Here is a 22530-nt window from a genome sequence, read left to right as displayed (position 1 = left end):
ATATTGTCACAAGGAAAGACGAAATTACCTACCTGGGTTCCATCCTAGAGGCAAATCTCTCCTGTGACAAAATGGCATCCAATGTAATAAAAAAAAGTCAACCAACGAACTAGATTCTTGTACCGGATCTCCTCTCTGGTAAACAAGAATACCCTGAAGACTCTGGCAGGAGCACTCATTCAAGGGTACTATGACTATGCGTGCACCTCATGGTACCAAAGCACCTCAAAGGCGCTTAAAACAAAATTACAAACATCACAAAACAAACTGGTCAGACTACTACTTGACCTGAACCCCAGAACCCACCTCACCCCTGCCCACTTTGACAACCTAGGATGGCTTAGAGTAGACGACAGAGTACAGCAACTTGCAATGGGCCTGGTCTTCAAGATACACTATACGACCGGGGTGCCCATGTACATGTCAAAATACTTCCCAAAGGTCAGTGAATACCACAACCACTACACCAGAGGAAGCTCAACAAATCATGTTAAACCCAGATTCGGCTCAAACAAGGGACTAAACACGTTTCGCAATTATGCCACAACAATGTGGAACGCCCTACCCAAAGCTGTAAAGGAATGTGAATCCCTGCCCACATTCAAAACCGCTCTTAAAGAGCACCTACGGGAGGCTGCAATTCGAAACTGGCCACCGTAAATGCCCAAAACCCCCACCACCTCCTAATAGACAGTCTCCTCCCCACCGCATGTATATATTCCCTCCCCGCCGTATGTATATTTCCCTCCCACCCACCCACCCGCTCCTAATGTACAGTCCCCTCCCCATCATATGTATATACTCTGTCAGGATCTAGGGGTAACAGTACTGTATATTTGAATACCGCTTATGTCACAAATGTATCAGTACTAAATACCTATATGTCCCTATGCCATAAATGTCATGTATGTTGTGTATGTCATAAATGTCTATATGAATTGAAAATGGGGGACCCTGATGGAAACAAGACAAACGTCTTTCTCAGGTCTGCATCCCCTTAACAATTGTATGTATTGAGCCGTACTGTATTGTACCCATTCTGCAATCTGTTAAATAAAGTTTTCATTCATTCATTCATCCCATATATGTATATACTCTGTCAGGATCTATGGGTAACAGTACTGTATATTTGAATACCGTTTATGTCACAAATGTATCAGTACTAAATACCTGTATGTCCCTATGCCATAAATGTCATGTATGTTGTGTATGTCATAAATGTCGATATGAATTGAAAATGGGGGACCCTGATGTAAACAAGACAAACGTCTTTCTCTGGTCTGCATCCCCTTAACAATTGTGTGTATTGAGCCGTACTGTATTGTACCCATTCTGCAATCTGTTAAATAAAGTTTTCATTCATTCATTCATTCATTCATTCATTCATTCATTCATTCATTCATTCATTCATTCATTCATTCATTCATTCAGTTCCCATCCACAAGCTCTCTCCCTCCCCATGAGCTCAGAATACCGGAAGTGTCGCGGTGGTCTATAGGGGCGTTCCCTTTACCGACGCGGCGCTGACGTGCTTCGCAGGAAGGTGTTCCAGGAAGTGCTTAGGGCAGAGGGGACACACACACACAGGCCCCATCGATTCATCACAAATGCACACATAAGCACTTACTAATAACAACCGGGATTGTGGATGTCATTTTCATGGGGGGCCACCGCTAACTCACATGGAGCCTCAAGAAGAAAAGCCGATCATTTATACCATGGAAAACAAGCCGATCGTGACATGTGAGTTTGGTTTTCCGCGAGGATAAAATTCCCCCAGCCTTGACAGCAGCTAGCCCGTTGCTAAGATAAGCCTGCTAGCCCGTTGCTAAGCTAAGAGTGCTAGCCCGTTGCTTAGCTAAGCCTGCTAGCTCTGACACTTTGGAACTCGAGGGGGGTATATTTGGTCACTTGGAACAGCAGCTCGTTACAACAACAGACTGCCTTGTTGTGTTGGCATACTAATGCCGACCAGTCCCCCCGAGACCTATCATAAATACATGAGAGTAATGTATTTGGCCATTAGGCCCTTTACTGTCACTGGCTACGTGACGTCACACCTCGCACTGCAGCTCCAGCTTTACCTGGTGTGTGTGTGGTGTGTGTGTGTCGACTTGGCGTCTCATGCAAGCTTCTTAGAAGGGTTATTTTAAGACTTGACCCCGGTGGGGCCAGCTTGGACCTCACACTGCGGGCTATTCCATTTTTGGGATGAATTGGTCAACAGGGGATTCCTGCACCATGTGTGTGTAGACTAGACTAGAGAGAGGACAGGTCCTGGCTATCGGATTACGATATGAATGGAAAGATTGGGTGTAATATTTATCCCCAGGCACAGTGAACTGTTCTTTCTGTTTTGTGTTTTTAACCATAGCCCCAGAGGATGTAGTAGTAATATGCCTATGTGCTATATATGTCAGAGTTGGGGCAAAGTCTCTAGCTTTATTCAGCTTTGAGTTACAGCTAATGGAGTTGCTGTGTACTATTATTTAAAGTTAGATTCAGAAAAGCAAGTTTAGCAGCATGTGACATCCAAGTACACAAAAAAGAAATAGTTGTCTTAGCCTGCAGCAAGGAAACTTCCCTTCATCAACAAGTAGCCTCATTCACTCCTTCATGTTCGAACAAGCTATTGAAATTGAACTTCTACCCTCAAGTTTATTTAAGCCTTTATGTTACTGTGCTATCAAAGTTAACATGCAGAGTTTGACTATGGCGTTGTTGAACATACAAATTCAGCCAGCCTAGCTGCCGCTGGTATACCCAACCTCTGCTTTGCTCAATTGTGATCTACTGTGACGTGGGGACTGCATTTGCAGTTGACCTGCCATGCCAAAAATGAGAGGTTCCTATAATGGGTTTCCCTAATTGAAGTGACCTGCCAGGTCACTTAATTTTGGCACGGCAAGTCACCTACGTACACAGTCACATTTGAGGGAAAACACAGACGCCGTGCCATTGAAATATCAACACCTGCGCTTTTTATAGCCGTGTCTGGATGTGACTACGAGGAATCCTAGAAGAGGGGTGAAGACTCGCAAGCTTCTCTCGGTCGAGGATGATTGACTGGCATTGGAGGAGAATGTATTGTAGACGATTAAGAGAGTGGACACCCATTTATATCAGTGGGTATAAATTACGTAAGGCCTCGAAAGCACTTTCCCATCTGGGGTTAAGTACAGGTCATATTCTACTTGCCTAAAGGTCACGGCCACTTGCCCGTGTTATAAATAACAATGGGCAACATTTAAATATATTTTTTTTTAATTTTTAACATTAGCATGCATTAGCACACATATTCTATTTTACCTGTGGGGGAATTATTGGGCAATTATAACATTATATTATGCAAAATGACTATATCAGAGAGAGAGGCTGCAAAAACCCACTTGTCCGTTGGGGCAACCAGAAAGCAAATGAAACTGATCTTGCCCCAATATATATATATATATATTTTTTACTTGCCCTGGGCAACCGTTAGTGTCAATGGCTGTAGATAATTGGTCACAATAGCGGTGAAAGGGAAAACGATCAAGTATTACAGGTCCACAGTAGAACATGTCGTTTCTCACTTCAGGTTTGTTTTTTCTTGCCTACCTCGTGTGCCCTCAGTCTTCCATTTGTTTTAATTTAAACATGTGTCCTAAACGTAGGGCTGTCTAAGCAACATGATATATTAGGGGTGTAACAATGCATCGCAATGCATCGATCCTAAGGTGACGATTCAACTGCATCGATTTGAAAGTGTTAAAATCAATTAGAATTCTTATTTTTTTAAATTCTAAAAAAAATATTATTTTATATATTTATTGACCTAATCCTATAGTCCAGTGGTTCTCAAACTTTTTACACCAAGTACCACCTGAGAACGTAGCTGGGTCTCCAAGTACCACCATATGACCGGCGTTAAAATACAGTCTATTCAGCTATGCACAGTTCACGCAGGAGGGAAATGTTTTCCTAATACCATTATTTATTGTTAACTTTTGTCAGACACAGCCACAATGTACAAAGGGATAGCACTAGAACTAGCAAACGCTTCCACACAACTCATACAATGCAAGGGGCATTGAGAACATAATAACTAACATTCTCACATAGCAAGTGAGAAAATTAAGAACAACTGTATTTCAGCAAATGTACTTAATTCTCTCTCTATCTCTCACACACAGCAAGCAATTGTCCGTCATTCTCACACACACACACACACACACACACACACACACACACACACACACACACACACACACACACACACACACACACACACACACAAATTATTGTTAAAAAAAACACAAAAAGTAAAATATTTTCAATATATCAAATGCAAAGTAAATTTTTCTGGGGGGATTATTACAGGCTAGGCATTTTTTGTAATGTCAGATTTAACCAACTCTTTTCAGAAAAGTGGGAGTATTTCATTTTTTATCTGACATTACAAAAAAATCTAAAAAGATTAATGGTTATGATCAGGGCTGAAGTTGAATTAAAGATTTATGACTGTTTAGACTGCACTACTCTCTGTCACAGTGATCTCCTGGTTGTTCCCCACTTAGGTTATCTAACTATCGCGCCACCGCAACCAGAAACACTGGCCTGGCCTGCTTCTAAGTTCAGTGGCCTGACTGCAATTTTTTATTTTTTATTTTTTTGCTTTTTTGTAAATGTTTTCAAGTACCACCAAGTACCACTAGTGGTACGCATACCACAGTTTGAGAACCACTGCATAGTCTATTCATGCTGAGTGAATCAGTTCCCCCAGCCACATTTGTGTATACATTTTCGAATCGTGGTCAAATGAAGAGATTTCATGATGCATTGAATCGTTGCCTGAAGAATCGCAATCGAATCGTTGTGGGGTCAAATATTTACACTCCTATGATATATACAACTACAGCAATCGTTGTCCCATTTGTCTTTTTACAAGGTGGGTGGACACAGCAGAGCTGTTGTAAAACACTCGCCAGGTGGCACCGCACTGTGTGATGCAGGCTATTTCAGCCTGACGTGCTCTGTGGTGATGACGGCCTGCTTATCAGGTATCGGGGGATCTTATCCCCTCTTAAGTCTTAACCCCTCTCCCCTTTCCTCAGGCGCGGGGGACCAGGGCCTGTTCACATCTCTCTATACCCCGCTGGCCCAGCAGCTACCCAGAGAGCCGATGGAATGGAGAAGGTGAGGGAGCACTGCCAAGTTCACCATGGGATGCACTTTGTTTACAGTCTAGTGTTGTAGCTACAGTACAGTAAGTCCGAGGACAGTGAGAGGGTGCGCTTTGTTTCTAGCCTATAGTGGTGTAGCTTCAGTACAGTAAGTCTGAGGATAGTGAAACCTTTTTTTGTGTTATTGTTTTGGCACATTTTGATGACGTTATTTTTTTTTTTTTTATACTTTATTGTGTCAAACAAAAACATTTTACATTTAGGTATAGTAAGTGTACCCACATACACATACACAACTGCACCTGTCCATACCTACATACGTACATACCCACACAAATGTACATACGCATATTCCAAATCTTGACACTTTTTTTTTTTTTTTTTTTTTACCCATCGGCCATCACCCATACAAAAAACAGGAGACGAAAACACAAACAAAGGGGCGAGCACCAGCATAGATCCCGGACCGGCACACATCCAACATCCATCCCTACCCGTCCCCACACACACACAAGAAAAACAACAAACAACAACAACAATAATGGCAAACAAATAAGAAATTAATAGAAAAAAGAAACCAACCAAAAAACTAAAAATTTAAATAAAATAATAATAATAAGTAAAAAGGCTTGAATTTTCATTGTAGGTATACAGTAGCTGTAGGCCTAAGGGGTGTTCCCCAACAATTGATCAGTAGATCATCACTGTTTCCTGTTACTTAAAATCTTCCTTAAAGACTAATCTGTCTGTCAACTAGTACCCCTCCATAGTTTAAAGAGACCCCATCTTTTTCCCAGCATATTTTCATTCTTATTGATTTTGTAGGTTACCTTTTCCATACTATATATGTCCTCTACAGTTTCTAACCATTTGTTTACTTTCGGGGGTTCAAGTTTTTTCCAAGCTCTTGTAATTTGTTTAAGTGCTGCAGCTCTCAAAATAAAAAAAAGGTATAGTTCTTCTTTTTGTAGGTTTTTGGGGCGTGTTCCTAAGAGTATATCATGTTTTTCTATACCCACTTCCTTAAACATCTGTTCCATTATGTCTAGAATATCTGACCAGTAGATTTGAATTTTTTTACATGTAAAGAAAATATGTGTATGGTCAGCATTCTTCTCCCCACACTCCCTCCAGCAGCCGGGATCATTTTGTGCGTATTTGGACATACTCGATGGTGTTCTAAAGTACCTCATATTTATTTTCCAAGCATACTCCTGCCAAAAGGGTGATTTTATGTAATGGAAGATATCTTTAAAGCTTTGATTCCACTCCTTATCTGGTATGTTTGTTTTCAGTTCCTTCTCCCATTTATTTTTAATATAGCTTAAATCTTCAATTTTGTTTTCTTGGAGCATTTTGTAAATTTGTCCAGTTGTATTTTTGAGGTTATGGCTTTGTTGAGTCTTTATCATGTATTTCAGTAGGGGGTGGAGATCTTCAAGAGTTTTAATTTGGACTTTTTCTCTTAAGTAGCTTCTTACTTGCAGGTATCTGTGAAAGTGATTACTAGGACAGGCATATTTATTAGCTACATTTTCAAAAGAATCCACTCCTTCATTGTACATTTGATAGAAACGTATGAGGCCCTTAGCTTCCCATGTCTTAAAAAAACCGTCAATACTGTTTGGAGAAAAATCTGGGTCCCATGCTATTTGTCTTAAGCAGATCATTTCTTGTTCCTTAATTTTATTTATTTTACATATTTCCCCCCAGATTTTAAATGTGTTATATATAGAGTAATTGTGTATTTTGATCTGTGCTTTTTTATATCTGGAGAAGATCAATGTGCTGAGTGATTCCACTAGATTCAACTCAATTGACTTCCATTTGGGTCTCATCTCGTTTTTCATCCATATTAGAATCGGTTTTACCTGTGCTGCGTAATAATAATTAATTAAATTTGGTAATGCTAGTTGATGACGTTATTAAGTGGCCATTCGTTATCTTGTCTTTCCTGCTAACAAAGCAGAGACCACTGCTCCTCAGGATACTCAAACACATGATAGATATGTAGTTATATTTCGTATGGCATCGCTCCCGCTCTGAGCCTTACGAGATACTCTATATCGCCTGTGATACCTAATGTATCTCCCACGAACAAAAACACATGCACCCCACCTGTATGGGGCCCCGCCCCTTATGGTGGCACCACCCATATAATCATGACTCTGGTCATGACACACCCTTCCTCTATTTTCGTCCCAGTGCACTGGATGCTTGCACCATGCGAGCTAGCGGAATGTAAAAGATTAAGGAAGATTAATAATGTTGGAAGCTTACCGGAGGTTGCTGGCCCCTGGCATCTTCGACGCATGTTTTCGGCGACACGACGGGCCTGTGATGTTCCTCGGTTGATGACTGCACATCGAGGTTCAGCTGTACAAGGCTGGCTGTCGGGCCAGCTTGTACTCAGGTAGGCCCTGTGTCTTCAGGCATGGGTATTAGTGTTAGTAATGCTGGTTTGTGTTGTTAACACAACCTTGTTGTGTGTTGGCGCCAGGGGCAAGATGGTTTGGTGAACGTTCTCTGCAGGGAACGGGTTCCAAGCTGTCTTGGGCGTGCTGCTAAAACATCTAAAGCTATGCTAACATGCTATCGCTACTGCCGCATGCTATCACTACTGCTAATTGCTATGCTGTTTTAATGTCTCCGCCGTGAGATGTTGTCACTCTCCCGCCTCTTGCCCGGTTCATCAATGAAGGTCAGTCGGTAGCTGTTGTGGGGTTTTGAGTTCTATTTACCTTTTTCGGGTAAATGGGTTGACAACGGGGTAGGTCGTGGCTAGGTTCTAGCCAGGTATTACCTTGTGTTCCGGCGGGGTTTGTTGAACGGTGTTCCCATCTGGGTTGGCGTCGGGTAGTGGGGCTATGGGTCCAGCCGACATGGTAAACATGTTGCGTGTCTGTGCACAGGCAATTGTTGTCTTGGGTTCCACATTGCCTGGCGTTAGGCTGCAGTAGTATAAGGGCAGGGCCGCTTGGGAGAAATGTGAGGCCCTGTGCGTTTTTAGACGCGAGGCCCCCCATCTCCTGGGGCGGCCCTGTGTAGGGGGCTATTGTTTCATTTTGTCACTCTGCTATGAGAAGGCTGTCTTGCTACAGCTTTCTCTCCTCTCAAACCATTCATACTGACGGTCAATCGGTATACTGGGGGAGTAGTGCGGGGGGGGGGCTTTGTTTACCTTTTTTGGTAAATGGGCTAAACTAGGGCTGTTGTTCTGTTGTGAATATTTTGAATGAAGACGGGTCTGGTCCGTCTCCCCTTAAACTTTGTGTGTATGGGTTTGCTCATTCTACAGTTTTTGTGGTTTAGCTCTTTTTATTCATTTAACCTTTTCATGGTCCACACCACAGTGGAGGGTGCTGTTTGCAATCACCACTGGTGCTCCATGTTAACGTCAGTCCTTTGTTTTTGATATATTGAAACAATGCCCCGCCCGGCCGACACCATGGGTCGGCCTGGCGAGATGGTGTCTGGTGGAGGGGCCTTGAGGGCCGGCCGACGTCGACACATCGCGCACGGTGTTGGTAAACCACTCCGTCGAGGATGTTGACGTTATTAGCTTTGACCCAGCCGCAAGCTATAACCGCTCAGGGTTCCCCTCTCCGCAGGGGATTTTGGTCTTCTGCTGGAGCGCGGGCGGTATTGTCCTAGGCCCTACACCGCCTCACACCGCGCAGCCAGAAGAAGAGAGAGCACGGCCTCGTCAGCGGCGATGACGGGGCCCTCGACAGGCGGCCATGTTTCCCCCGCCAGTGGTGCCCTGGTTGGAGAATCGACAGGGTATCGCGAGGCCGACAGTCTTGGCGGCCGAGGGATCGGCCATTTTGGGTGATTTCGGTGTTGGTAAACCACTCCGTCGTCATTTTGCCGCGAGCAGCCCGCTCCCCGTTCAATCCTCTCTCTGGTATCCCCAGAGGCGGGGCTCTGAGCATTCTCCTTTGGCTGCGGGCCGCGAACCTTCATTGAAGCGTATGCGGCCCCATTCTTCGCTTCTCATGGAGACAGGGGCTGACACCCAGTTGATGGCTGAGCCTGGGTCTGTCCGTGAGAATGTTGTGCTGTCAAGCGGCTCCCACACCTTGAACTGTGTTGGTTGAGCCTGGTGTTACGTCTGTCAACTTAAGTGTTGTCAGCAGGGGGGCTCGAAACCTTTTGAGGCACACAGTGCGGGCTTCCCCGGCCTCGCCTTCGCCAGGCCAGGTATCATGTTGGTGCTCCCACTCCTGGAATATTGGCAAGTGGTCGCAGCTCACATGGTTTGGGGTGGTAGTGATATCACTGCAGGGCTACGGTGTGTAGGAACCCATGGGGGCCTTACACCTTGCATGTCCGGCTGCGGAACAACTCCTTCAGCATGTTCTGGAGGGGTGTTCAGTGGGGGGGCTTTTTTGATCGGAAGCCCCCCGTATCAGACAGGCCCTTTTCTGTCGGGGTTCCCCCTTGGGTGCGATTGCCTCGTGGGTGGTGTCAGGGTCAGGTGTTCCGACACGGAACGCGCTCCTCGCACGATTCCAGGGTTGTCTTCGCACAGCGGGGGGGACCGGGCCAACTATCTACAGTTCCTGGCGGACCTGCGCCACGTGACGGCGGGTGCGTTGGGAGTGTCGTCACATATGACTACGGCAGTACCATATGTCGAGGTAGATGGAGAGAATGGTGAGGCGGGGACTTGTGTTTACACAACCCCACCCGTTTTCAGGTTTGGTACAGACCCTGTTGTCGGGGTCTCCAGCAGGGACAGCTCTGGTCGACGAGATCCAATCTCTGTGGACGAAGCAAGCCATCGTCGTGGCGTTCTCCTCCCGGTGTTCTCTGCCCGAGAAGTCGGGAGGGAGGGGTGTAAGACCCAGGCTGGACCTGTCCCATGGGAAGGTTCAGCATTTTTTGGATCGTCTCCTACCTGTTGAACACTGTCAGGTGGGGGTCTGGTTCTCCTCCATAGACCTGTAGGATGCGTATGCGCATCCCCGATCTTCCATCCTAGGGCTTACCTACGCTTCCTTTGCAGGGTTAGCGTATGAGTACCAGAGGCTGCCGTTCGGTTTTCTCTGGCTCCCCGCATCTTCACCAAGTGCGTGGAGGCCGCACTGGGGCCTCTGCGTCATCCGGGGTTACGGAGTGTTCTGCCCTGATGACGTTCTGGTCCTTCGCGGTCAAGGTGGATCGTCAGGTCTCGTACCAGGCAGGTCTCTACCAGCCTGGGGTTGCTGTAGACTGGATGTAGAGTATTCCTCTTCCCAGTCAACGGTTGGAGGGCTATGGGCATCCATCTCGGAGCGTGTTGTCAACACGCTCGGGAGGTTCCGTCCTAGGACGGTTACGGCGCTGTCTCACGTCGCGTTTTCACCGACGCCTCCCTCGCTGGTGATGCGTCGGGCCAACGCAGTAGGGGGCAGCTGGCAAACCATGCTGCCCGATCTGCGCTACGTTCAATGTGTTGGTGTTGAAAGCGGTCCTTCTGGTCCACAAATGGTGTTGATCAGGACGGACGATACGACGTCAGTGTCGTGTATCGACAGACAGGGAGGAGTACGCTCCCCCTGTCTGCACCAGGCGGCGGGCGGCTGGCTATGGGCGTCCTCCATCTGCGCGGCCTAAGGGCTCCCCACATCCCCGGCAGGGAGAATGTGGGTGCAGGTGTACTGTCGCGGGGCGGCCCTCATCCTGACGGGTGAGGATTGCGTCTGGACATGGCCAGGCAGGTCTGGGACCGATGCCGTGCCGCCAGGGATTCTTCCCCATACATCTGTTAGGTCAGTTGTTGGGACGGGTACGTTGAGGGGTGCAGGTTCTTGATCCTGATGGTGTTACCATCTGGAATGCGCATGCTCCCTCCACTGTCGCGCTTACGGCGTTAAGCCGGTGCAACGCTCCTTGGCTCCGACTTGGGATCTTCAATTGGTCCTCGGTCGGTTGTCCTTGGCCCCGTTTGAGCCGCTCGAGCGGGCGCCGTTGGGACAGCTGTCCTTCAGGACCGCGTTCCTTCTGGCTGTCACTTCCGCTAAACGCGTAGGTGAGCTCTGTGCTCTCTCGGTACGTCCAGAGTGCCTGTCTTTTCGGACCGATTGCGGTGTCACTCTGCGACCTAATCCTGCTTTCGTGCCTGAGAATATCCGGAGTTCCTTCCGCTCCCGGGATATTGTGGTTCAGGCGTTTCGTCCTCCTCCTCACACTGGTGAGTTAGATGCGGGCCTTCACCTGTCATGTCCAGTCCGTGCTTGGGGATTTACCTCAGCCGTACTCAGGATTTCAGGGTTACCGACCAGCTTTTTGTCTGTTACGGTGGGGCTCGTGCTGGTAAGGCACTGTCGGAACAGCGCCTGTCCCATTGGTTGTGCGAGGGTGTTACCCTCTGCTACACGCTGGCTGGGCATCCCCCTGGGGGCGTCAGGGCGCACTCCACTCGTGGGGTGGCTGCCTCTGCCGCTCTCCTGGGTGGGGCCTCGGTGGAGGACATCTGTGCTGCAGCTTCATGGTCCTCCCCGGGCTCCTTTGTAAGGTTTTACCTCATGGACATGACCGGGGGTTCTGTCTCCCAGGCGGTTCTGGGGTCTGTGGCCTTTCCTGCTTCCCGTCCTTTGGTCGGGTAGCGGGAGTGTATGGGTATGGGCCGCAGTGTGTTGAGTCACACGTGGTTCCGCCTGTACGGTGTGTTCAAGGGGTTCTGGCTCCCTCTTGTTCGCATTCAGGTGGAGTTGACTGCGCCCCCCCTTCGTTAGGAAGGATGGGGTGACAGGGCTCCCCGCACCCCTTGATGTGGGCTTACGGGTCCTCAGGGGGTACATCTGTCGGGTCTCGCACCCGCTCTTCCCCATTATCTCGTAAGGCTCAGAGCGGGAGCGATGCCATACGAAATATAACGATAGGTTATGTAGATAACCTAGTTATATTAGTATAGGCTAAGCTCCCGCTCTGCGCGCCCTGAGTTCCCTCTTGAGGGATCTTTTCCTGGGACGGGTTTTTGGCGAGGAAGGGTGTGTCATGACCAGAGTCATGATTATATGGGTGGTGCCACCATAAGGGGCGGGGCCCCATACAGGTGGGGTGCATGTGTTTTTGTTCGTGGGAGATACATTAGGTATCACAGGCGATATAGAGTATCTCGTAAGGCTCAGAGCGGGAGCTTAGCCTATACTAATATAACTAGGTTATCTACATAACCTATCGTTAAAGGAACACACCAACATTATGGGAAATGCACTTACCTTCTTCTTCTCCAGAGTCAGACAAGCTATCTTAAAACGCCAGGAGAGGTCTTTATGGCCAACAGGTAGTAGCTGATCCATAATCCGCTTCCATTCATTTGTGATTAGCTATACTAGCTTGCAGCCGGATAGCTTTCTAACTGAACACACAGAGAGAGTATCTTATCATCTTGTCTCTCTCTGGAGAAGATGATAAGCGCATTTCCCATAAGGTTGGTGTGTTCCTTTTTAAAGTGAAAGTATAGATACTGTAGGTGCGACTGCGACGTAAGTGACTTTTTGATGTACAGTTTTACTATGGAAGAAGTCCGACTAGAAAAGGTCACAGATGTCCCACCCATCTGTACTTTTCACTAGTGTGATGATGGGAAGGTGATGGTTTCTATTTGCTTTGAACCCTCAGAGACTGGAAAACATATCGCTCAGAAGTCAACAACATATCCCCTACTGTGTTTGAGTGGAGAGTATCTCATTAACCCTTTCACTGCGACAATACCGAAGGTTAACCCTTTCACTGCCACATGACAAAGTGTTAACACTTTCACAACCACACTACAGAAGTTTTACCCTACGGTTAACACTTACACTTAACCCCTAATTGCTCTCGATGAGCAGGTTGGCACCTTGCATGGTCGCCTCCGCCGTCGGTGTGTGAATGTGAGTGAATGGGTAAAACGTGAGGAACAAATTGTAACTTTGGATACAAGCTGCTATATAAATGCAGCCATTTACTTGGCCACTTAAGGCTTGCAGACTTAAGGCAGTCATTGATCGCAAAGGATTTGCAACCAAATGTGAAATATGACTATTTAAAGGTAGAATCTGTAATGTAGTCAACGGCAACCTCTAGACCTATAGGCAAAAGAGCACTGCTTGGTATTGCACTTTGTTTGCATTTCTTTGCTTTGGTCTGATGTTTGGACTGGAGTTCAGTAACTTATTACACTGTAAATGTCTCCAGACCTTTCTTGGCAGAGACTGAGGTGTGACCAGCAATAATTAGCAACCCCTCCTCCTCCTCCCCACTCAACCCCTCCCCTCTCCCCACTCCTGATGTATGTGTGGTAGTGAAAGGTTAACCTTCTGTAGTGTGGTAGTGAAAGGGTTCATTTGTACAATTACTTTTGGTGGGGGGGATGTATAATGATGTCTACAATTCCTACACAGTTCAGCCAAGAGATTTATCATCTGTAAATTAGAATTATGTAAATTACAATCTCTGTTAGGAGACTTTCTGCACTTTGTTGTTCCCAAAGTCCCAACAGAGATGGGAAAAGAAAGCCTTTGGGTCTTCCACACTTGCTGCTTGGAACAATCATCATCAGTGTGATCTTAAAACTGAATGTATTTCAGGCTGATGGCGAAGCCTGTTGTAACCAGGTTTTCTGTTTGCAAATGTTTTATCTGATCATTTTGCAACGTTACTTTTATCTGTAATGTGTTTATTTTTAAACTCTTGTGTTGCTGCTATTCTTGGCCAGGTCTCCCTTGTAAAAAAGGATTGACCTTGTTAAATAATAGCTAAATAACAAATATATATAGATATGTGGATGTAAACACCCTTAAATTAAAGCTGAAAGTCTGCACTTTAACCTCCATGATAAGTCTTTGATCCGTTTCAAATCCAATGTTCTAAGAGCCAACACGACAACAAGCTACTGTAAATACTGTAAATCTACCCCACACAGTTCCATTCGAGGGATCCTGCACAGTTCCATTCGAGGGATCTTGCACGTTGACCTTTTTAACGGCGCCTCAAAGATCTATTGAATGCTCGCTCACGCTTGATACATTATGGTTCCGCAACGGTTTTAAAAGGTCTCCGTCTGACCGACGACGAGCATGAAGTGTTGTTGTTTAGCGGCGCTGTGTCTTTGCTCCTGTGTGTGTGAGACCTGTGGTTTCTGTCGCTCAGGACGTATGGTCGCGCTCCCAAGATGATCCACCTGGAAGCCAACTTCGTCCAGTTTAAAGAGGACCTCCTGCCCAAAGACGGAAACAAAGCCCTGCTCACCTTCCCTTTCCTCCACATCTACTGGACCGACTGCTGCGTGAGTGGGTTTGGTTTTCTAGAACACACACACACACAGGCATGCACACTCACGCACACAAATGCATGCACGCTCTCACAGGGTTCCCACGCTTGCCTTGAATTTTTTTTCCATACTACCTCCTGATTTTCCAGGTACCATATTAAGTGATGATCTATAGGCCCCTGAAGTTTTCCGCCCCCATCCGCGCCCCCCCTCCCCTCACACACACAACCCCCTAGGACACCTGACTACTTACTTGATTTAAAAGATGTACCAGTCAAGTCTACATTGTAAATGCTTAGAGATTATGTCTTATTGATAATATCAATGCATGAAATAATGCAACAAGCTGTAGATGAACAACAATTTATTGAACTGGAACACATGAGCACTGGGATTGATATATGTTCTCTCTTCCACTCCTCTCCTATCTCATCCTGTCCTCCTCTCCACACCTCCCCTCGTGTCCGCTCCTGTCTTCTTTTCCTACTCTTCTCAACTCCTCGTAATCATAATCGAAATTAATCGTTGTGAGGTTGCATCGTTTCACCCCTACTACTCTTACTCTGTAAAAGCGTTTGTAAAAGCTTTTGTAAATCAAACTGGTTATCGTTATGAGAGCTAACCAGGGGCGGATTTAGGATTATAGGAGATCCGGGGCTTAGCCCAGATAGGTGCCCGTCTTTTTTTTTTTTTTTTTTTTTTTGCAGGCAAGCGGCAGATTTTTTTTGAATTTAATTAACCTGTACGTGCAATTTCCTGCAATATAGAGCCTTCAATCTTGACCAATAAAGCTGCTCTTTTCACTATAAAACTCAGTTAACCATAACGTAGTTATGGTTAGATTTATATATTGGGGGGGGGGGGGGTATATCATATTTTTCATATGATCAAAAAGTGGTGGAGCAAGAGCATACCTTTGCTCCCCCAAGTTCAATAGTGGGAGAGCAGAGATGCTCCGAATGCTCTTATGGCCAGGCGTCTATGATTCACTGATACAAAGTAAAATAGTGCAATAAAATAGTTAGTAAAATAGAATAAAATAATGCAATAGTGCATTGCAATAAAATAGTTATCATCGTATTTTTTCGGGAGGCCGGTAAGGAGTGCATTACAGTAGTCGAGTTGGCTTGAAATAAAGGCATGGATCTGGTTTTCAGCGTCCTTTTGATTTATAAATGGCCGTACTTTAGCTATGTTTCTAAGGTGGAAGAATTAAGTTTTTGTCAACTTGTTGATTGTGATTTAAAGCTTAGGTCTGAGTCTACCATGACACCAAGACTTAACTCACTCAAATACAGTTAGCAGCTGGATAGACCACAAATGGAAATTAGCTTCTGCTAAATCTGGTGCAAACATATTTTCATGTAACAATGATGAATTGTCAGAAAAAAGAAAAAAAAAATATTTTTTTTAAAATAGATTCGGGGCTTTTCAGAAAACATTCGGGGCTTGAGCCCAAGTAGCTACCCCCTAGCCCCGCCCCTGGAGCTAACGTTGGCTAGCTACTGTACCTGGTGCTGGCTAACTGGCTCGTTATGAGAGCTAACGTTGGCTAGCTACTGTACCTGGCGCTGGCTAACTGGCTCGTTATGAGAGCTAACGTTGGCTAGCTACTGTACCTGGAGCTGGCTAACTGCCTCGTTATGAGAGCTAACGTTGGTAGCTACTGTACCTGGCGCTGGCTAACTGGCTCGTTATGAGAGCTAACGTTGGCTAGCTACTGTACCTGGCGCTGGCTAACTGGCTCGTTATGAGAGCTAACATTGGCTAGCTACTGTACCTGGCGCTGGCTAACTGGCTCGTTATGAGAGCTAACGTTGGCTAGCTACTGTACCTGGCGCTGGCTAACTGGCTCGTTATGAGAGCTAACGTTGGCTAGCTAGTTAGCAAGATTGCACTGCTTACTAACTAACGTTGATAAACCCAGGTTTACCACACAGTTAAAACACAGCTACTTACATTTGAGGATAAACTTGCATAAGAAGTTTCACTCAAATTTCACTGTAGATGCCAAGGCTCCATTGGCTCACCAAGCTGCCTGCATCAAATTCCAACATCCAATATACCATATAGGATGCCAAGAGCATGCTCTACAACATGGGATCATCCATTTCTATCTACAGTAAAAGCTGTTCACGTGTAAAGGGTTTTTATAAACTCATGTTAATTCTGTGCTCAATAGTTACATTTTATTACACATCATCCAATAAAAATTTCCAGGACAACTGTTTCTATTTCCATGTAATTGGTCACTTTTGCTCAGTTTCCATGCCTTTCCATACCTGGAAAATGAATCCCATGAATCCCATGTTTTCCATGTTTTCCAGGTCCGTGGGAACCCTGTCTCACACACATACATGCACACTCTCACACACACACGCGCATGCACGCTCTCTCACACACACACAGGCATGCACACTCACACGTACGCTCACACACACACATGCACGCTGTCACACGCATACATGCACACTCACACACACGCATGCACGCACGCTCTAACACACACACACACGTTGATTTTCACTTTTCCATCAATCTGAGATTGAATGAAACGTTAAATTTGTTTGAATTGATTCAAAATATTCACACAGTTAAAAAAATCACACGTCAAGTCTGGTGTCAGTGGCTTGATTTGATCGATTGTTGCTGATGGGATATCTGCTGTAACACGTACACACACACGCATATATATTTACATATACATACACTCTCTCCCTCCAAGGCCACGCTACGACCGCCAAATAAATGTTCTTGAAAAACATTGCGCGGTAGCCGGCTATTTATTATTGATGCGTTAATGAATTTGTCCACATGTTGAAGTTCCCCTTTGTACAACTTGTTCACGTCTCTCCTCGGTGTAAACGGACCCCGCCTCTGTTCTGTTTGTCCAGCAAGAGAAGGAAAAGACTACTCGGGTGGAATTAAGTTGGGCAAACAGGAAGGCGACCGCAGAGGCTCCCTTGTTTAAGGAAGTGACCGTCTTGTGACCGATTTTGATGACGTCTGTGTTTCAGCACAGAACTCATAAGTGGCAGGCTTTGCTTGTTTAAAAAAAAAAACAGGAGTTTTGTTTCTTGAGATCTTGTCCCAATAGCTAACGGCTCATTAGAAGGGTTTCCTTTGACTAAAAACCTTTTTGTGAAGACCGCCAGCCATCCACAGAACGTATTGGATTCTTTGATTGATCTGTCACATTGTAGGCAATCATTCCAGAGTCGGAAATATGGATAGTGATGTGTGAAGGGTGCATTTATATAGTGCTTTTATCCAAAGCGCTTTTCAATTTGTTCCTCACATTTTACCCGTTCACTCACACATTCACACACACCGACGGCGATGTGCCGACCTGCTCATCGGAAGCAGTTAGGGGTTAAGGGAACAGGCCATTTTTGGGGGAAATTTGCTTATTTTCCCTCTACCCTGGAGTTGGAAAAGAAGATTCATACCTTTTTCATCTCTGTGCATGCATTAGGCGTCTGGAACGCCCGCACTAGTTTAGCGTCATTCACTGGAAGTAGGTGTTCCAGGGTAGCCTAGTTCCCAAGACTCAACTCACTCACTCCAAATACGTCAGTCACATTGGATTTGTTGTTGACGTTAGAAAGGTACACAGGTGACGTGAAATCACTGCGCCCAGACAGCAGGGGTTAGGCAAAAAAAAATTCTGAGTATATATCTGCTTAGAAAACGATTTATTTTTTTTATTTCTCCACGTGGTAAATGCACAGGTCACAACATGTTTACAGGAACGTTTTGGAGTTGTATTTTGAGTGAGTGAGTTGAGTCTTGGGAACTAGGCTACCCTGGAAGGAACACTTCGACATGCTTGTGTCTAAAACACACCCTGGGAGGAGTGGGAATCGAACCGGGAACCTCCGGATTACCAGACGACTGCTTTACCTCCCGAGCCACTGTTGCCCCTGACAGTGCTGTGCGCCAGCTGTAGAGCGTTGTGCTATACGCATTAGGGATGTGCATGACTGACTAAAATCATTTTCGATTAGTCGAATAGGAATATTAGAAAATTCTGTTAAATTCAGTTATTCTTTTTAATAGAATGGATAATTAAAATCAAAGGGTATTGCACATAAATAGGCACTTCAGATAATCCTTCAGAACGTTGATCGGCTCAGCTGACCGACAATAAATCAAAATGACACCATTCACCATCGTAGCCTATAATAACAGCATTGCATTGGCCTATCAACCGGTTTTAATAAACAAACAGAAACAGTAGCATGTGCATCTTTTAGATCAATTAGGCTATGAAAAATAGGTTGCCTCTAAATATAAAAATGTATTAAATAAGAATGGTTTGGTTCACTTAAAAAAAAACTGCTATTTGATGCTCTGAATGGTAACTGCCTGAGGAAACGCTGTGGTTCAGACTGGGAACAGTAGATGCAGGTTATTTCAGTGGTGTGTTAATCTATCCCTGTTTGAAATACATAGAGTAGCCTCCTCCCGTTACACTGAAATACAGGCTGTATTGGAGCGTGACTGTAACCAAACCTGTGTCTGCCTGTCTGTGTGTCTCTTTCTTTGTATGTAAGTAATAAAACTTAATCTGTATGGCATGACTCACTGTAGGTCTATATGCGTGTTTGTGTAGCTTACCCCATATAGCTAGTAAATCACTTGTTTACCTCTTGAAGAGTGACTGTTGTACAACCAGATTGGTATATACACTCGTCGTCATGCAACGAGCACATAGGTTGATTTGTGGCAGCCCATGCCCGGTGATGTCAAACAGGCCCACACACTGCAAATAAATCTCCCAAATTGATACAGCAACACATTAATAACGTCTCGTTTGCATCATGTACACAGTCCCAGTTTATCGCCTGCTCAGACGCCCTCGGATTACCTGTGGGAAACACTGCACAATCAGTCTAGGGTTACCTCTCTGGGTGCCATATACAGTATCCAGTAGGGATGTCCGATATTATCGGCCGACCGATATTATCGGCCGATATCGGCAGTAAAATGTGATATCGGAAAATATCGGTATCGGTAAAAACAAAAAAAAAACATTTTTTTTTTTTTTTTTTTTTACATTTATTTAACCTTTATTTACCCAAGCAAGCAAGTAAGAACCAATTCTTATTTTATTTATTGTCAAAAGTATGCATGTTGGTTTAATTCAACAACAAGAGATATGTAATGTTAATTTTTACTTTTTTAATTATCATATTTTGCACAGATAATGCTTACATTTAGAAAGCCTTTTGAATGCATCCAGTGAAATTATTAATTACCTGAAATTATTCAGTTTTTTGGGGGGGAACCCTGCATATATCGGTATCGGTTGATATCGGTATCGGTATCGGTATCGAAATTAAGAGTTGGACAATATCGGAATATCGGTATCGGTAAAAAAGCCAATATCGAGCATCCCTAGTATCCAGTGTTTCTCCTCCCACTGTAGGCCTGGGTGGCGCCACTTATCAGCCCCCCCCCCCCCCCCCCCCCCCCCCTCGTGTCCTTGTTGCACCTTGTGACGGACCAAGCAGCCAGAAGATGAGGACACGGTGGTGGTGCAGGCAAAAATAAGGGGTTTTATTTACCCAAACAAAGGTTTAACAAATACATATGATATCAGTATGCAAGTTTATGTGTTGTGTGTCATTATGTGAAATAGAAATCGTGTGGGCTGGGCGATATAACTATAATTATCGCGATATATTTTAATAATCAATATCGAGCGGGGGGGGGGGGGGGGGGGGGGGGCGGCGGCGGCAACTGCAACAGGGCAGTTTTAAAACCAGAGACGGTGAACAGACTTGTCTTTCTTGCCTGCAACTTAAAGTAATGGCTTTGCTTGTCCAAATGACAATACTGACTAAATTGAGATTTATTTTTCTCTTGTCCATTTATTTTGTTTGCTTTCTAATTTAAAATACAGTTTGAAACCGTCTGTACACAGTAGGCTATGTGTGCTAGCAGAGCTAGTTTCCAGTCACGAGTCACGGTGCACATGTGCGGTGGTTTGTCCACCAAAAAAGCGCCAAAAGATAGAAAAGAAACTAGCAGAGCCAGAACTGTTCAACTCCCCTGGAGCCACAGCCAGCAGAGAAGCCGGTTTACTTTAGCTTTTAAACCAGCTGCAGCCTGAGAACTGGAGTGTGAGGGGATGTAACACTAAAAATGGCGGCAACGACAAAGAATTGTTGCAAAATAAACATACATCTGTTTTTTATTTTTTTTTATACTTATAACAATATCGATAATATCAAATATCGAGTGATATGATATTGTTATCTATCGGTATCGCGATACCATTTTTGGCCATATCGACCAGCCTAACCAACTAAGGGGGAACACTAAACCAAACAATAAGGGTGAGGGAACAACTTAACTATGTGCAGGTGCGGGTCACAGACGCATCCGTCACACACCTCATGAAACTAGCGATCCACCAGAAGAACAGCCCCCCCCCCCCCACATTGTGTTTGTAGGCACGACTGACCTAGCTGGAGGTACAGCGGATACTGGTATTTGAACCTCGGGTCTCTGCTTAGACCTCTACACTACCCAACCGCCCTGAAGTCCATTCTGTCTAACCCTTTTTCATCTAACGACCATCCATCATGGAGAATCGACTACACTGAAGATTAGGACAAAATAAGAATTCAGATGTATTATTGGTGAAATGTCCCTTTTTTAACTTTGTGAACATAATCATAAAAGTGTTTATTTGGATTTGAAGAACAACAAAACAAACTATTCTTTTTATTTATTTATTTTCACAACCCTCCTCTGGAAATGGGTGACCACTCATTTGTTCATTTTACTTTATTTATACAGGAAAGGGTACAAAAAGACATTTCACAATGTACATTTAAACTGTCCTGACTCAGTTTTTCAGCAGGTTCCTGTTCTGCAGCACATGAAAAAATCATTTAAATACAAAACAAATAGGCAGTTGCACTACATACAATCCTGACCGAGACATTGCATTGTGGACAGCAGGGACAAACATGCAGTCATAGCAGTCAATACAAATCGACAGTATCAACAAAATTAAGACCTAGGATCAGTGATAACAGATGTTTTCTAGCAGCAAATAGAAACTCTCCCTGGAGGATGTGTGTCTCTAAGTATCCTCCTCTACCCACTCCTCCAGGACACGGAGGCGTACAAGGGCTCCGTAAAGGAGGACATGACCCGCTGGCAGAGCAGCCTGCGCGTCCACGGCTCGGCCGACTGGGTCATTGTCGTCGTGGAGACCAGCGACGCCAAGAAGAAGAACAAGACCAACATCCTGCCTCGCTCCTCCATCGTGGACAAGATCCGCAACGACTTCTGCAACAAGCAGAACGACAGGTGAGAAGGGGACGTCTCGGCACAGAGCGCTCAGATGCGGGGCTCACTTGGGACTTTGCGGGCACATTCCGAAAAGCATTTAAGAGATGTATATGTGGTCTCTGGATGTGATGGAGGAGTGCACTGCATATTGAATGCAGAGTTGCAATTCAACAGAATTTACATGAAATGGGGATGTTTTAACTAAAACATGCCACAAGACCTAGAATTTTAGTATAGTATTTATAAAAAAAAAATATATATATATCATTTTTATTAAAAAAAATTACATATGCAAATATATCTATGTGACACCACTTATCGATATCACGCAGTTATCGATAATTATTGATAAGTGGTCTCAGCCTTTAGTATAGAGTCTGGAGCTGCTCCAATGACGATGCATGGTGTGGGTCGTTGTGTTTACTCCTCGAATCAGGACAGAAGGATAGAGTATTAGACACAGGGGAAAACGAGTTCAAACAATATGTCTTGCATTTATTGAACAATCAGGAATGATAATTACATTAATCATCAGGTGGTCCATGGATTACAACAGGCTTTTTGACAGCAATGCAGAGTGGAAAAGAAGCTGCACTATGAATTGAAAATGGGGGACCCTGATGTAAACAAGACAAACGTCTTTCTCTGGTCGGCATCCCCTTAACAATTGTATGTATTGAGCCGTACTGTATTGTACCCATTCTGCAATCTGTTAAATAAAGTTTTCATTCATTCATTCATTCATTCATTCATTCATTCATTCATTCATTCATTCATTCATTCATTCATTCATTCATCCCTCTACTCCATGGT

At 44.9% G+C, this 22530-nt stretch overlaps 1 protein-coding gene across 1 annotated transcript in view; it reads left to right on the top strand.

Moving 5' to 3' along the window:
- The first annotated feature begins 1575 nt into the window (after positions 1-1575).
- Positions 1576-22530, top strand: part of trappc10 (trafficking protein particle complex subunit 10) — a 122490-nt gene continuing 101535 nt past the window's right edge. Inside the window, exons 1-4 of the mRNA XM_084315204.1 lie at positions 1576-1743; positions 5094-5175; positions 14286-14421; positions 21536-21735. Of these exons, the coding sequence (XP_084171330.1) occupies positions 1683-1743; positions 5094-5175; positions 14286-14421; positions 21536-21735 (479 nt within the window). The 5' untranslated portion in view covers positions 1576-1682. The remainder of the gene's footprint in view (positions 1744-5093; positions 5176-14285; positions 14422-21535; positions 21736-22530) is intronic.

Source organism: Notolepis coatsorum (assembly GCF_963971535.1).
Source record: "Notolepis coatsorum genome assembly, chromosome: 5".
Lineage (NCBI taxonomy): Eukaryota > Metazoa > Chordata > Actinopteri > Aulopiformes > Paralepididae > Notolepis > Notolepis coatsorum.
Note: the sequence above shows the minus strand (reverse complement) of the source record. Positions and strands in the feature narration are given on the sequence as shown.